At 36.4% G+C, this 17,510-nt stretch overlaps 1 protein-coding gene across 4 annotated transcripts in view; it reads left to right on the top strand.

Annotated features, from left to right (window-relative positions):
• LAMA4 (laminin subunit alpha 4) overlaps positions 1–17,510 on the top strand; it is a 148,552-nt gene that overhangs the window by 113,918 nt on the left and 17,124 nt on the right. For all 4 annotated transcript variants that reach the window (XM_007190723.2, XM_007190724.2, XM_057528166.1 and 1 more), the window contains 12 exons: positions 1,900–2,076; positions 2,747–2,892; positions 3,335–3,497; positions 4,378–4,511; positions 4,978–5,149; positions 8,242–8,373; positions 9,808–9,950; positions 11,555–11,693; positions 12,150–12,287; positions 13,942–14,075; positions 14,993–15,157; positions 17,005–17,158. In XM_007190723.2, coding sequence (XP_007190785.2) covers positions 1,900–2,076; positions 2,747–2,892; positions 3,335–3,497; positions 4,378–4,511; positions 4,978–5,149; positions 8,242–8,373; positions 9,808–9,950; positions 11,555–11,693; positions 12,150–12,287; positions 13,942–14,075; positions 14,993–15,157; positions 17,005–17,158 — 1,797 coding nt within the window. The remainder of the gene's footprint in view (positions 1–1,899; positions 2,077–2,746; positions 2,893–3,334; positions 3,498–4,377; positions 4,512–4,977; positions 5,150–8,241; positions 8,374–9,807; positions 9,951–11,554; positions 11,694–12,149; positions 12,288–13,941; positions 14,076–14,992; positions 15,158–17,004; positions 17,159–17,510) is intronic.

A 17,510-nucleotide genomic window follows, 5' to 3' on the forward strand; every position in this document is an offset into this window, starting at 1 on the left:
CTAGTCAACAAAGCTCGTAGAGCAAAAGGAATCAAGGAAAGCCAACCCCACTAAAAGACTCAATTTTATTATTATTATTATTATTATTAATTATCCTAACAGCTGTCTTTGTGCAATTACTATATGGAATAATCTTGCTCATCTACCTCTTCAAAGAATTCTCTAGTGCAACATAGATGATATGAAGCTTTTACTGACCTCTCTACAGGCTTAACACATAGCAGCTAAACTGAACAATTTCAACAAAGACCCCATCCTGAAATGCTATATAGAAGCAACACAACACCATAACTAGTGCCGGCATTGATGGGAAATATCCTGACACAGCAATTAACATTTTCAGTGTGGCAAAACGTGGCTTGTTCTTGGCCCCCTTTCTAATTTGTTTTTTATTAATTTATAGACCAGCATTATTTTTTACAACCAAATTATATGGTTTTATTTTTTCAATTGAGAGTCAGCCTGAACAGACTGTTGGTCCTAATTACTGACAGAATTAAGAACTGGAAATCAACTATTTGGTAATGAAGGAAATTATTATTGGTAAATATACCCAACTTTTAAATGATATATGATAATTGGTTCCACACCACAAATCACCTTTTTTAGATACCTTGAAGAACATTTCAAAAAAGATTTATTGTCAAGAAATGGCATTTCCAATACTAGGTTTCTGTGAATGCCTTCTGGTAGTTTTATTTCTATGGGGTAGAATTTGGGGGCCTTAATCACCTGAAATCATTTTCTGAAGAGAGTCTTGGCAATGCCTTTGGGGCCCACACAGCTCCCCAAAGGGAGATGCTTTCTATGCATATATACATCTTTTTCAAACTCTCAGTTTTTACAAAGGAACTTTAATCCCATACACTGCTTAATTGTTCATTAAGATTTATTGTCCTTTACTCAACTGGCAACATAGGACAGCTGCACTCTAGGCACTTGGAAATATAATCTTGAACTCACTGACCATCAGTATTAACCAAATTAATATTAGTCAATTATGTAATACATCTACTTATTCATAAATATTTGCATAAATGACATGAATATACACAGTCCATCTACTTATTAATACTCTGAAAATCACCTCAAATCAGACCAGTTCAGCACGTTATATTGGGCCTCTTAGAAATGTATTTACTAAATCCTGCTTTGTTGTGATGCTTTTCTAAGGATCATTATAAGAAACATCTTAATGAACTCATCACTACAGTTATTATAATGATAAAGCCAGGCACTGGAAAACACTTTATAGTTATCATCTTGTTTCATTCTCATAACAAATTTATTGTCTTCATTTTACAGATGAGGAAACTACAGGTTAAGTGATTTGCTCATGGTTCCATAGCTAGTAAGTGGCAGAGCCAGGTTTTAAGACCCCATCTAAGACTTCAAAGCTGGCCTCTAGACCCCTCCCAACTGTCCAGACATGGTCAAGGATATTGCTCACAGCCTCACCCCATGCTCCTCTTTTGAAGACCCTAGGGAAAAGGTCCTAGCTATGTTAGTACCCAAGATTAGTTATTATTCTCCTGATCAATTAGTTGTTAATTTTATGGGCCTTGTGAATTGTATAACTGACCAAGTATCCCTTCAAGCTGTTTAGTTCACCTTAACCAAATATGTAGTTCATTGTGGAATGCATATTTATCCTCATTCTTAGACCTACTTTGTCACCTTTTTGTTCTGCTTTCTTTCACCTCACTTTAAATTTAAACTATATTATCTTCCTTAAATCCTTTCTCCAACAAGTTGAGGACATAAATAAACAAAGGCTTGGAGGTCATGGGTAAAGCTCAGAGACCTCATAAGGAATGAGGGAAGCCCATTGAGAACCATGGGAAAGCACTATGCCCATTTCTGCAGGGTACTTTTAATGGAATAATTTTGCAACTCCAGATCCAAGTCTCCATGATGTTTGATGGTCAGTCGGCAGTCGAAGTGCATCCCAAAGCCAGAATGGATGACTTAAAGACCTTTACATCCCTGAGCCTGTACATGAAGCCTCCTCCTGTGAAGCAACCAGAGCTGGGTGGGACTGCAGATCAGTTCGTCCTATACCTCGGAAGCAAAAACGTAAGAGCATGTGGTTGTAAATGATGGAATAATGTTGAAAGGAAAGATAAGTGCTTTTTCTCTTGCCTTAAAACAAAGCTACCTGTGCAAATAAACAAAATTTCCATTCTAGCACCTCAAAAGGTGTAGACCATTTTAAGGCCAAGACTAAAGTAGTGACTTTAGGAAAAGTAATTCCTTCTCTGTGTGGGATATTTCTGTGGTTTCTTCATACCGGCCTCACACTGCTAACTCTGAGGAGTCTGAATGCAGCATTTCAAAGACATCCAGAGTACAGAGGCCTATTATGTTTCATGCTGAACCCTGCTTTGAAGGTGCATAGCAATCGGTATTGCCAGGCTGCATTATATCCCCTGATTAACCAAACAAGGTTAGCACACTCCTGGCAGCCATCAAATGTCCACAAGCCCGCAGTTGCTTGCCTTCCTGCCCAAGGTATATTTGTACAGGCATGGAGGGATCGGGGGGAGGGGCAGCACACTGATGCCACGGGGAGGCTGCAAAGGACGAGGTGCTGCCCAGTGTAACAGGCACTTTGGTAATAATTCAAGCCAGACATGCCTTATATACAGCCAAGCGTCTGGATTGCTAATTGTCCTTTAAAGAAATGAGAACGAAAGATGATATTCATTCATATGGATTTTATTTAAGAGACTTCTTGACATTTCAGGCCAAAAAAGAGTACATGGGTCTTGCAATCAAAAATGATAACCTGGTGTACGTTTATAATTTGGGAACTAAGGATGTCGAGATTCCCCTGGACTCCAAGCCTGTCAGTTCCTGGCCTGCTTACTTCAGCATTGTCAAGATTGAAAGGTAAAGTGAATCCGTGACACAGGGCTCATCTGCAAATTTCATAAAAAATCTATTGAATGCACTCACGCGCGCGCACACACACACACACACACACACACACAGTCTTTCTGTGGATGTTGCTCCTCTTTCTTCCATTATTCCTGTATTCCTTCACAAATACCTTAGTGGGAAACAAAATATTAGAAAGAATAGTCATCACTTCTAAAGAGCAATCTGATTATTAGATTTTTTTAATCTGGCCAATCCATGAATTGATTCCAAGATGGAATGTCTTTTTTCCCCTTCCCTTTGATTGTTGACATTCTATAAATGCTTATGAAAGTGACAAAATCAAATCACCAATTCTGTGATGAAGGGACATTCACATTTTGACATTTTAAAAAAAACATATTTTCTACAAATTATCTGGCTAATAAAGAGTGCAAATTCTTTATCTGAACAGGGTAGGAAAACACGGAAAGGTGTTTTTAACAGTCCCAAGTCTAAGTAGCACCGCAGAGGAAAAGTTTATTAAAAAGGGGGAATTTGCGGGAGATGACTCCTTGTTGGATCTGGATCCTGAGGACACTGTGTTTTATGTTGGTGGCGTGCCTTCAAACTTCAAGGTGAGCTATCCAGCTATACTTTGACTTACTGCAAATCTATAGTAATTGTTTTTAGAAGTCCATAAAGCCTACAGTGATTCGGGGCTTGGATGGAAACCTTAATATCTTTAAAAAAAGAGTTTAGCTCAGTGGGTGGTCGAATTCTGAATTAGGATCTGTAAATCTGCTGCTTAAATCTGGTCTGTGCTACCCATATTTTCATAATGTCAAATACTTTCAAGCTATATCTAACACTTGAATATCAATTTATTTCATTCTGATACATGCATATGTAATTAATTACCCCCACTTACTGCAGGAATGTCTGTACCTTGTGGGTTTATAGCTAGTCTTCAGGTTCACAGATGACAGTTTCAAAAACTCAGTTATCTCAGCTAATATACAGGCTTGAAATGAAATACCTAGGATGAGGGAGGGGGTGGGGTCTAGGAGGGGAGATGAGACCTGTTGAAGGACAGATACAGGAAAGGCCCAGGAAGACAGGGAGTTGATCTAGGATTTCAGTTGCAGAACTGTTACTCACTAGTGAGAGGCACATTATTGAACCGCTCTGAGAATTACTTTCCCTCTCTTTATGTGAGGACAGGAATACCTACCTCACAGAGCTGGTGTAAGGATTGACTTTGGTCATGAATCCACAGTCAGGTGTGTGACTGGCACATAGTATATGCTCAATAAACCCCACCCTCTCTAAGATGTGGACAACTGAAAAATCATTGTTATTCTAAATGGTTTAGCATAGAATAGATACAAACTCAGGTCTAGAAAGATATTTCTATCAGTGGGAAGGTCCCCTTGACCTACTGTTGTCTCACTGCCTGATCTGTGTGGACTGGATGAGATGTGGTCATGGCACAGTTGACTTCACCTTGTTTCACAGCTCCCTGCCAGCTTAAACCTGCCTGGCTTCGTTGGCTGCCTGGAATTGGCCACTTTGAACAACGATGTGATCAGCTTGTACAACTTTAAGCACATCTATAATATGGATCCCTCCAAGTCAGTGCCCTGTGCCAGGTAAGAAAGTGTTAAGAGTACTAAAAACTTGATAGCCATGCAAGAGCTGCAGATGAGACAAGTGTGGGTAAATGTTCAGGTTTTCAGTCTTTTCTTGGGGGAAACCAGTTTTGAAACTGCATAATAGTCATGCCTACACACAACTTTTCAGTTCTTCTCTACCATAATGAGCATGCACTATTATTAAAAGTGTTAAACTACTTGTTTGCAGCTTTGGTTTCAGATTCCAGAGACTGGGGTCTCACTAGAACCTTCTGTTATCTTAGCATATAGGGTAGAGAAAAAAAAAATCCATTACAAACAATTTGTTTAAATGCTTCTTTGTGTCTCCCATGCAGACATCAGGACTTCATTTAAATGCTATTAAGGCCCATGAAAAATGTCGTGAGAATGTGTTAAAAGGGCATCACTTGAAAAGCATAACTGAAGCTGTCATATTCATATGATCCTTGTATTTTTATTTCAGAGATAAACTGGCCTTTACTCAGAGTCGGGCTGCCAGCTATTTCTTCGATGGTTCTAGTTATGCCGTGGTGAGGGATATCACGAGGAGAGGGAAATTCGGTCAGGTGACTCGCTTTGACATAGAAGTTAGAACACCAGCTGACAACGGCCTTGTGCTCCTGATGGTCAATGGAGTGAGTAAAAATAAAAATCCTACATCTTCTCGCTTATTGCCTTTACTTTCTGCCATGCATGTTTCTAGGAACCTTCCCAGGCTGAGTGTGTCATGCCATCAAACTGAAGTTTTAGCTTAGAAAGCAAAATTGTGTTTTTTTCCTTCAGGGAAATGATGTCAGCAGTAAGTAAAAACAGCCATGAGATGCATTTCCCTGCAGTACATTTTTGGATGTATATTAAATATAACCCCTTTAATAAACTAAGGGAACTTTAAGGAAAATCAGCACCAAGATCTAGGCGAGCATGTGTCTACAGAAATTTAGCACTGACTTTTTAAATCATATGCCCTAATCAGTTAAAAAGAAGTTTGTATGTTTAATATATATGTGTGTGTGTATGTGTGTGTGTGCGTGTGTGTATATATATATATTTATATATATATATACACACACACATATACATCTCTTTATTAATGATATACATATACTACATATGAATATAATATTCAAAACTAGGAAAAAGAGAATTTATATAAATACTGAATAAAAATAAATACAATTTTAAAATAAAGATGAAGTAAAATAAAATTAATTTTATTTTGCTAATGATACAAAAATTATTAATGGCAGTGTTAGTGAGAACAGTGTAATTAAACATGCTTAAGTATTTTTGAAAGTCTCATTAAACGCTTTGTGAGACAAGTTTTGTCCTGAGTCCAGCTTATTTCAGTACTAAGTTTTATTGGCTATCATAACTAGACAAGATACCTCATATAAATAAAAATGTAGGAAATATATGATTGGCTGTGCTTACTAAATCATGGTACGGTTATTCAGTCTCATTCACCAATAGGCAAAATTGTCTTTGAAATTCAGCTGGCACATTTTCATCTTTCCTGATGTCAGTTCTTGCCAGGTAATCAGATATCGTATCATTTTGTAAACTTTAACAAAGGAATTCAAGACCATTAAAAATCTTCATTTGAAAGACTTTTGAACAGGTTAGAAATTTCTTTCCAGAAATGTTTTAATAGTGCAGATATGAGAGTTTTTATGGTAGTATACTTACATTCTTTTCATCAACAAATTTACTTACCAATAGAAAAAGTTCCATATGCATTTTTAAAAAACCATCTCCCCAGGGCTTCCCTGGTGGCACAGTGGTTAAGAATCTGCCTGCCAGTGCAGGGGACATGGGTTTGAGCCCTGGTCCGGCAAGATCCCACATGCCACGGAGCAGCTAAGCCCATGCATTACAACTACTGAGCCTGTGCTCTAGAGCCCGCAAGCCACAACTACTGAGCCCGTATGCCACAACTACTGAAGCCCACGCACCTAGAGCCCGTATTCCACAACAAGAGAAGCCACCGCAATGAGAAGCCCGCGCACCGCAACGAAGAGTAGCCCCCGCTCGCCGCAACTAGAGAAAGCCCGCGTGCAGCAACCAAGACCCAGTGCAGCCATAAATAAATAAATAAATAAATAAATAAATAAATAAATAAATAATTTTTTTTTTTAAAGAAACCCATCTCTCCAGAGTACAACTTTCTTCCCTGCCAAAATAGTTTCTCATCCATTGTTATAATGCCCCTACCTTGAAATTACAGATCAAGTATGTTTTTTTTAGTAGCTAATAGGTCTTATACTACTAAAACATTTGTCATCACAAATAAAGGTCAATAAATTTAGAATAATTCATTTTATAAGGAAAATGTGTAACCCTCTTAAAACTTAACAGCATTTTTAGTAACTTACAGGAAATAATCTGCAAACATCTACGTGTCTCAAAATATTTTCACATCACTGTATCTCAGTAGAAAATTACTGTAAATATTCTATTATTAAGTGACCTCACTCATGAATCCATGTAACCAGGCACACATAAACGTCAATAATTGCAATAGGCTAAACACAAAGAAATGGGTGGGGGGGCCATGGCCCGCCTTCAAGTGTGGAACTTCATTCTCAAAGCCTCACATACTGTGTGAATCTAAATCCCGTGAAAATTCATCCAAAGGACAAAATGAAGGCCCAGAGTCAATCCACGTATTAAATATTAAAAGTTAGCTTCTTTCTCTATTTTAGAGTTTTAAAATGAGTATAAATAGAAGTTGAAATATTTTCTTTCTATCCCTCAGTGGATTTTGTTCCACATTCTCAAGAGTATATAAATTGTGTCCAAAAGATCACTTTCTGTGAAATAGGGACTTTCCATAATACTTTATTTTTCAAATCCATTGAATTCTTTTTTTTTTTGATGTGGACCATTTTTTTTTCAGTCTGTATTCAATTTGTTACAATATTGCTTCTGTTTTTATGTTTTGGTTTTTTGGCTGAGAGGCATGTGGGATCTTAGCTCCCTGACCAGGTATCAAACCCGCACCCCCTGCATTGGAAGTGCAGAGTCTTAACCACCAGACCACCAGGGAAGTCCCAAAAATCCATTGAATTTTTGTGTCTATGAACTATCTTCTAAAACAAGCAAGCCTGACCAGTAAATTACTTGAGTGTTACAGAATTACTTTGGTTCTTGAATATCACATGGTCCAAGTGCATAATAATTCCGTATTTATCTACATAACTCCAGTGTTTCAAAATAACACAGGAATGGCCTTCTTTTTCTTAGGTCCATATTTGCTGATAATTTTCTAAGATTCTTTTCAGCATACCTTGGAATTCTTTTTCAGTGTTACCAATTTTGCTCTTAAAATGAAATGTAATCACATCTATTGGCCTGTTATAACTTTGAAATGTTGCCTTAAAAAAGAGCAGTTGAATACATATGGTCTATAATACTCTGTTTTCAAGATTGTTAAAGGCCAGTAAGGTAAATTTAAAATTTCATTAATTCACAAAGTAAATGAAAAACAATAGAAGATAGTTGTTTTAAATTGTAGATACATATTAAAATTTTGGTGTATAAATGAGACATAACTGCTGATATGGATGTAGTTGTGATTTTTATTTCATAATAAGAATATCATGAGACTTCTTTAGTCTTCAAACAGTTTCAATAATAAAGAATACAGTGTTATTTCTCAAATTCAGCTAAACCTTCTCTTTCATAATAGCAGATGCTCACGTCTTATAACTTTTTTTCTTCTCCACAGAGTATGTTTTTCAGCCTGGAAATGCGCAATGGTTACCTACATGTGTCCTATGACTTTGGGTTTAGCAACGGCCCTGTGCATCTTGAAGACACAATGAAGAAAGCTCAAATTAATGATGCAAAATACCATGAGGTACTGATCGTTGCAGTTTGAGTATTTTGTTTTGTTTTATTTGTATTTAGATATACTGATCTAATCAGATGGTCAAATGAGATAGGTGAGAAAGTAATTAAACTGAACACCTTCACATATAAAAACCAAGTGAAAGGCCCTCACCTACTCAACTCCAGGATAATATTTGCTTTAAAAGAATGGATATTTTATCATATTGGAGTTGTTTTTTTTTAATTTATTTATTTATTTATTTATTTATTTATTTTTGGCTGCGTTGGGTCTTCTTTGCTGTGCACAGGCTTTCTCTAGTTGCCATGAGCGGGGGCTACTCTTCATTGCAGTGTGCAAGCTTCTCATTGCGGTGGCTTCTCTTGTTGCAGAGCACAGGCTCTATGCGCACAGGCTTCGGTAGTTGTGGCACGCAGGCTCAGTAGTTGTGGCACATGGGCTTAGTAGCCCTGCAGCATGTGGAATCTTCCCAGACCAGGGATTGAACCCATGTCCCCTGCATTGGCAGGCGGATTCTTAACCACTGTGCTACAAGGGAAGTCCCACATTGGAGTTTCTAATAAAAGAGTCAGTGAAGATTCATTTTAATTGCTTCATTGATCAAAAGACTCCCATTAATACTCTATCTCTTGATTACAATGGCATTTCTATACATTTGTTGAAAATGAGAGTGTAGATACACAGCCATTTTTTTGCTTTTTCCTTGAGTCCCATTAAATGTAAAAAGAGTAGATATAAGTAAATAATTTCCTTTTAAACCATTTATCCAAAACTTAGAAAATAGTAACACAGATTTTCTTATAAAGAAAACCCACAAAGAATGCTCTTTAGTCCTGAAACAGATGTGAAGTATACTGATAATATATTTCATCTATTTTCACTAACAACTACTTTAAATCTACACTTCAATAAAATATATAAAAGGCATAGTATCTTTTAAGTTGAACTGAAATGCAGAAGCTATATTTCTCTTTTCAGTTCAAAGTCCATAGCCTTCATGAGGATGGTTTACAATAAAAGAATAGTTTAACTATTTCTCTGACTGGCATTTTCCCACATTCATTAAAGCATCTCACTACACCACCAAAAAATGACACCTGGCAGCATTCAGTCCAGGGTCCAGAAGGTAACTGTTCATAATTTTTTTCCTGAATCCCCTCAAAGGGGCAAAATAAAACAGTTGGTCTCATAGCAGAATTTTTCTTGGGCTAGCTCTGTCTCCATATGGAAACCCTTCTCCAGCAAATACGAACTTCTGGTTATGTAAGTAAGAGTTTTCATGTCTGTGAGTAAGAAAGGAAGATCTATTCCCCGCTTTGTGAACAAACAAGCATAAGAACATGGAGGCCCAGCTCTTACAACCAGAATAATTAAAATATATAGCAGTCTTCAAAAAGGTGATTGTTAAGCAGTGATCAACTTACTATGCATTATTTCTCCCAGATCTCAATCATTTACCACAATGATAAGAAAATGATTTTGGTAGTTGACAGGCGACATGTCAAGAGCATGGACAATGAAAAGATGAAAGTACCTTTTACAGACATATACATTGGAGGAGCTCCCCCAGAAATCTTAGAATCAAGGTAAGCTTTTTTGTTGTTGTTAAGCTGCTTGTTCCTAACGAAGCACTGGGCTGAGGCTTCAACATCCAGGAGAGGTGTAGTAAATGTTGGAGCATTCCCACCTACTACTGCTGTACACGTTTACAGGAGCACACACACAGTCACTCACCCGTGGGCCCTGTGCAGCTAGTCCTCATGACCCCCTTAAATTGTCATCTAGTAGATGTGATCTACAGATTTCTTTAATTATTTATTACTCTTAAAACATAGTCTAATGCAGTATTTCTTATCCACAAGAGGAAAGGTGGAGCATGTGTATTATGTGAAAACAAAGAAGCGTTGTGTTCATTTACTTTTGTTTTAGTATTAATTTAGACTTATTTGAACTCTCAAATAGCATCTTAGGGTAAACAAAAATTTTAAGCCTGTGGGGGTTGTGAATTAAGTATAATGAAACATTACTCTAATATATTCAAAAATTCAGCTGTCTCTTATTACAATCGGTTCATAGCATCAGAGACTCTTAAAAATGAGAGACAACCTTAGGATATTCCAGTCCAGTCACTCTCAACCCTGGTTCTCATTAGAATAACCTAGAGAACTTTTATAAACATCATTACCCAGGACCATTCTCCAGAAATTCTAATTGTTCTGCGCTGAGGCCCCAACCGTAAGCTTCCTTTCCAAACTAAATATCCTCTCAGTTCCTTCAGCCATGCCACATGGGATCTTTAACCATTATGGTTGCTGTATGTGCACCTCAGTCTGTCAATTAGCATGGTCATGCAGGTACGATCTTGTCAGAGCAGAGTACAGTGGGACTGTTACCCCTTAATTTGGCCAGTGTTCACCTAAAATACATGGAAGTCATTGTAACTTGCTCAAAATTAACTTCATATTCATACAATATCCAGTAATATGTTCTTGGGCACTTCCTATCTATTAGCCATAATGATGGGTGCTAGGATTACAGTTTTGAGCAAAATGCCATCCTTGATCTTAAAGATAAAGGATTTCTCACTTTCCTATTGCTCCAGAGGCCCAACGTTCACTAAAAACTTTTCTAGCCTTAGTTGATTAGTGTGTTGCAGATACATTAAGGACAAGTAAATGAGTTCATGACCCAAGTGGATTAGTGGAAGACTGAAGACCCGGGTTCAAATCCTAACTTACCACTTGTGACATTAAAAAAAATTACTTAATATTTCTCAGTTTCACTTTATAGGTAAACCATGTGAAACTGCCAATTTTTGACCCATACATATGTCAGTTCATTATGGTTCAACCTAGTAATCATCTGTAAAAGGGAAATAATAGCATCACCATCTATATCACTGAATTGTTATACAGATAAAATGAGCTAATGTAAGTTAAAGGATCTTGAAAACTATAAAGAAGTAAACAAATTGGCTTCATGCAGAATAAAGCTGTTCTGTATGCAAAGATTAGACATTACTATGTGCTTATGAAAGAAGGTATGAGAATATGAATAATTATAAAGCTATTAAAAATAACTATAAATAAAATCAAATTTTTATATCCTACATATGTAGGGTAACATCATCATCACCACCACCACCATCATCATCATGGCTATATCAGTAAAGACTAATTTTCTTTTCCAGGACCCTAAGAGTACACCTTCCCCTGGATATCAATTTCAGAGGATGCATGAAGGGTTTCCAGTTCCAAAAGAAAGATTTCAATTTATTAGAACAGACAGAAACCCTGGGAGTTGGTTATGGATGCCCAGAAGACTCTCTTGTAAGTACACGATCAAAAGGTTTTTAATAAATAGACAAGAAACTTAACCACTCTTAAAAGCTGAAAAAGCTTTTTTCTCTGTGATCCTGTGTACACCTTGGGCTCTTTTCTGCCACCAGTGGAAAGAAGAATCATTAAGCTAAAAAGGCTTGTGGGGATCCTCTGTGACTTGTCCAGTTGCTTCACTTTTCAATGGTTGGGGCTTCCAAAGCCCATAGAGGCTGTGTGAGCATCTTCACTCACTCATGGTGGAGGAAGTAGGGAAGCTGAAACCCCACCTTTTAGAGGCATACAGAAGGAAGGCTAGCATGCCTGAATTCCAGTATAAACCAGAAATTAAAACATAACTATTAACATAGGAGCTAGCAGATAAGGCCTTTGGTATGTAAGAAATGGACATTTTAAGCATTTGATAATTATCACAAACATTGTATTCCTACTTTCTCTGGCACACAGATATCTCGCAGAGCATATTTCAATGGACAGAGTTTCATTGCTTCAATTCAGAAAATATCTTTTTTCGATGGCTTTGAGGGAGGTTTTAATTTCCGAACATTACAGCCAAATGGGTTACTATTCTATTATGCTTCAGGGGTAAGTATTTGTTTTTCCCTGTGGAAGCTTCTTTGTGGTAATTGTTTTGTCTATTGAAAATACTTTTAAGCACATTAAAAGTGATTTTCAATTCAGATTAATTTTGACTCGTGTACACACACAAATGTTTCATTTCAGACACTTTGTAAAATATTATATATATTGTATATGAGGAGTTTTTAACCTGGGCTTCATAGACCCACCTCTCAAGGGTTCATGGAAAGAATTCAGTGGGTCTGTGAACTAGGTGAGAAAAAATTACAACTTTATTTTCTCTAACTAAAATTTAGCATTTTCTTCAATTGTGAATGTTGGCAACAAACCACAGTAATATTAGCAGTACCTGTGACTTTGTCATTAATAGAAATCCCAGGCATTTTTCATTGCACTTTATAGTTGTCACGGGTATCTCAAAATATCATTTTTGCTCATTGCTACTTCTAAATTGCAGTAGTTATTAGATCTGCTAATAGATTTTATTATTTCGTGCCTTAATATAGACGTACATATATAACTATATCACATATTTATTGTTTCAATATTTTGAAACTGTATTTCAATGTAATTGGTTTCCTTTGTATGCCTACATATTTTGTTCAGTGATTTTAAAATATTTTATGAAGGGGTCCATATGGTCCATATCACCAAACTGCCGAAAGAGTGCATAGCACAAAAAATGTTAAGAACCTCTGTGTATATATACAAACTCATGTGTGATTCAGTTTGTGAAACAGTTCTTGAATTTGCTATAGAACACTGTAGCTCAGCTTATAAAGATATATATAAAGATATACTGTGTCGAGAATAAAATAAGGTTTGTAAAAGTTTGGTGACCTTAAGATCTAACTGATTTATCTCTGAAAAGGTCATCACCAATATATACACTGATGGACCAGGTCATAATATGATTTATAAAAGCAGCTTTTACTTTTCATTCTTATTACCTTGTATCTGTCACATTTATATCCAATTTAAATCAGTAGCATCTGTGAGGATTTACCCAAAACACTTTGTAGGACCTCTGCCTCAAACCTGCCTCAGATTACCATGGTTAGTTAAATAATACCTTTTGTCCACAAAAAGTAGTTATGTTGAGGGCTAACTGTAGAGGTTGATGCCCACATAAGGGAAGAGAAGGAAAATTATCATTTTGCCAATATTTTAAGACAAGCAAATTCAAAAAAAGATGTTAACTTCTGCTATTTTTAAATTTTTCTGCCTCTGTAGATGAAAAGTGAAACATTTTTAAAAGCCACATTAGCAAATTAACCCTTGCCTGGTCATCTAGCTACATCCCCAAGGAAATTCAAATATTGCCTTTTCAAAAGTGAGACTGATGACAGAATAGAAATGCCTGAGTTAAGAAAGTAACTGATGCTGGGATGACAAATACTTAGCATGACAAAATCACCTGAAATTTTCAGTTCAAAATACAGGAAATTCCTCTTTCCATTGAAATGTACCTGATTTTATAGGTAACACCAATACAAGCAATAGAGTATTTTGTTGTTGTTGTTCATAGAAATTATTTTTCAAGCAAACTTCCCACACGATGGGTGTTCCTTTAAGCAATCCCATTAAGTAAGTGTTGAAAACGTGTCCATCTTTTGGATACCTGGCCTCCCTCGTTAAAAAACCTGTGCTTGCATTTCAGTCAGACGTGTTCTCCATTTCATTGGATAATGGCACTGTGATCATGGATGTAAAGGGAATCAAGGTGCAGTCGGCAGATAAGCAGTATAATGATGGGCTGTCCCACTTCATCATTACCTCTGTCTCCCCCGCAAGGTACAGCTCCTCACTTCATTTTCTTTCCACCAGGTGGCTTTATCTGTAGGGCATGATTCCGCCCAGTGACCACTGTGAATAATAGGCTATATTATTACTTTTATAGTGTTTAAAAAAATGATAGAAGGAACAACTTACCTTCTTTTTAAAAATTGATATTAATTTTTAAGACATGCCAAATAAATCACTATAAAATTAACTAACAGGTATGTAAAGATTTTTTCCCAGTGAAACCGTAAGCTATAATCTCCTTGAGGGAAGTACCTGCACATAGCACTTACTAAATGGAGTGCAGTGTTTTGCACATAGAAGGAGCTCAGCAAACAATTGGTTTCATTAGGTTTTAATTAAACAATTGAGAATGTTGCATTTACGGCCACACTTTAAAAAGTCTAACTTTATCTTTAAAATATGTAATACTGAGTTTCCTTTTCATGAAAAGAAAGTCTTTCTGGAAAAAGAAGGAAATTTCTGTTGTAGACTGCTGCTATTCTGTGTCCACTTCTATGGAGCCCTCCCATTATAAAAAACATTAAAAGGTCTTTTCAAGACAGCATTTCCAATCACTATCAATGTGCTTTACAATGAAAATAGTTTCCCACAAATGTGATTAAATGATCACCATGATTTATGTTCTGATCCTTCCACACCAAAAAAAAAAAAAAAAAAAGTTGCCAATGACTAGTCATCTGAACTTGCTTCTATGGGTTTAAATTCTAGTCATGGTTTGGAGAGTCTTTTCTGCATATAGACATAGTCAACCATTTTATCCTGAGTCTCACGAAGAGTCTGGCAACTTGTTATCTTGTCACTAACCAAATGTTCCATTTCAATTCCATGAGAAAACCTGCAACCTAGAATGGAACTCGAGGTAAAATGTTAGCTGTGTAGTGCTTAAAGAAGCTTTTTCCTTACAGGTATGAATTGATAGTAGATAAAAGCAGACTTGGGAGTAAGAACCCTACCAAAGGAAAAGTGGAACAGACACAAGCAGGTGAAAAGAAGTTCTACTTTGGTGGCTCACCCATCAGTCCCCAGTATGCTAATTTCACTGGCTGTATAAGTAATGCCTACTTTACCAGGTATAATATTTTTATTATTCATAAATCTGCATGATTGATAAAGAAGATCAAGTCAATAATGAAAATATTTATGGTATTAAAACTTAGAACTATGAAATATCAGAGGCATTAGAGGGTAGTAATTAAAAGCTTGCATGTGCTTGAGAAACTGACACACTTGGGTTTGTGTGTAGGTGTTTTGCCTTTTAATTTCTGTATGACATTGGCTAAGTAAGCCTTCGTTTCTTCACCTGCAAAATGCAGATAGTAACAGGGCCTGCCTGGTAGACTTGTTATGAGGATTAAATGAGATAATGTGCATAAAGCACCTTGCGTACAGCAAGTTTGCATACAGCAAACTATAAATATTAAATGCGATTATTTCTGTACTTATTATCAATGATATAGTACAGAGCAACATACCCAAATCATCCTTAAAGTTCTCAGAAAGTCTTTTTTAATTTAATGCATGACTTTTTTTCATCATTTTTCTTTTATTGAAATTTAGTTGACATACAGTATTATGTTAATTTCAGGTGTACTACATAGTGATTTGACATTTGCATACGTTATGAAATGCTCACCAAGATAATTCTGCTAACCATCTGTCTCCATACCATTATTACAGTATTATCTACTGTGTCCCTTTTGCTGTTTGTTACACACCTGGGGCTTATTTACGTTGTAAGAGGGGCTTGTACCTCTTAACCCTCTTCACCAGTTTTGCACCCCCACCTCCCCTTTGGCAGCCACCCATTTGCTGTCTGTATCTATGGCTCTGTTTCTGTTTTGTTGTCTGTTTTGTTTTTTAGATTCCACATATAAGTGAAGTCATGTAGTATCTGTCTTTCTCCATCTGACTTATTTCACTTAACATAATACCCTCTAGATCCATCCATGTCACACATGGCAGGATTTCATTTTTTGTGGCTGAATAATATTCCATATACATATATATACCACATCTTTATCCATTCATCTATCAGTAAACACTTAGGTTGCTTCCATATTGTGGCTATTGTAAATTATGCTGCAATGAACATAGGGGTACATATATCTTTTCAAATTAGTGTTTTTGTTTTCTTCTGTAAATATCCAGCAATGGAATTGCTGGATCATGTGGCAGTTCTATTTTTAATGTTTTGGGGAACCTCCATACTGCTTTCCATAGTGGCTGCACCAATTTATATTGAGGGTTAGCACATCCTCACTAACACTTGTTATATCTTGTCTTTTTTATGACAGGCATTCTGACAGGTGTGAGGTGGTATCTCTTTGTAGTTTTGATTTGCATTTCTCCGGTGATTAGTGTTGTTGAGCATCTTTTCACATGTCTGTTGGCCATCTGTATGTCTTCTTTGGAGAAATGTCTATTTAGGTCCTCTGCCCCCTTTTTTAATCAAGCTGTTTGGTTTTTTTATGTTGAATTGTATGAGTTCTTTGTGTATTTTGTATATTAACCCTTTATCAGATATATTGTTTGCAAATATCTTCTCCCATTCTGTAGGCTCCGTTTTTGTTTTGTACTTAACAAAGACAGTGAGGGCCCCCTGAGTACAAAAACATGCAAGGAAGGAATTTAATACAGATTAAGTAACACAGATGAGGTCCCCATCACCCAGAGCATGGTGAGGGAAAACATGTTCATCTGTCAGAATGTGCTGGTCCCAGGTACAAAGTTATTGGTTAATTGGTTAAATGATCATTTCAAGGGTTCTCATTAAGGTAGTGGTTGTTGGATAAAGGCCCATCATGTACGTGTGCACACACACACATTTTAATTGCTAAAGTTCTTTGACTGCCATAGTTTCATCATGTAATTCTAAACAACATTTTTAAGGTTTTTCTTTCCTCTGTTACAAACACAGGTTGGATAGAGATGTGGAGGTTGAAGATTTCCAGCGGTATTCTGAAAAGGTCCATACTTCTCTTTATGAGTGTCCCATTGAGTCTTCGCCATTGTTTCTCCTTCACAAAAAAGGAAAAAATTCCTCAAAGTCTAAAACAAGTCAGAATAAAAAGGTAAAAGATAATGCCGTGCCAACTTCTTGATTGCCCTTGTATTCCACACACACAGTTCTAGACACTGATGCTTTATAGAATTTACTCTTGTTTGCAACTGTGTATATATGAAAGATACGATTCTTGTAGTATCTGATACTGCAGTTTACCAGATTTGTTGTATCATTTCTTGTTCCCAGAAAAACAGTTTGAATAAGCTTTTACTCATACTTCCAACTACTTTTCATTACAATGGTTAAAATTGCTCTGTACTTTATAATATATATTATTTATTGTGCTAATTCTCTAGTATCATTTGCTTTTGCATAACAATCTCTGGTTTCTGTCACAGTCATGGAAATTATTAGTTTCT

This window comes from Balaenoptera acutorostrata, chromosome 14 (assembly GCF_949987535.1).
Source record: "Balaenoptera acutorostrata chromosome 14, mBalAcu1.1, whole genome shotgun sequence".
Taxonomy (NCBI): Eukaryota; Metazoa; Chordata; class Mammalia; order Artiodactyla; family Balaenopteridae; genus Balaenoptera; species Balaenoptera acutorostrata.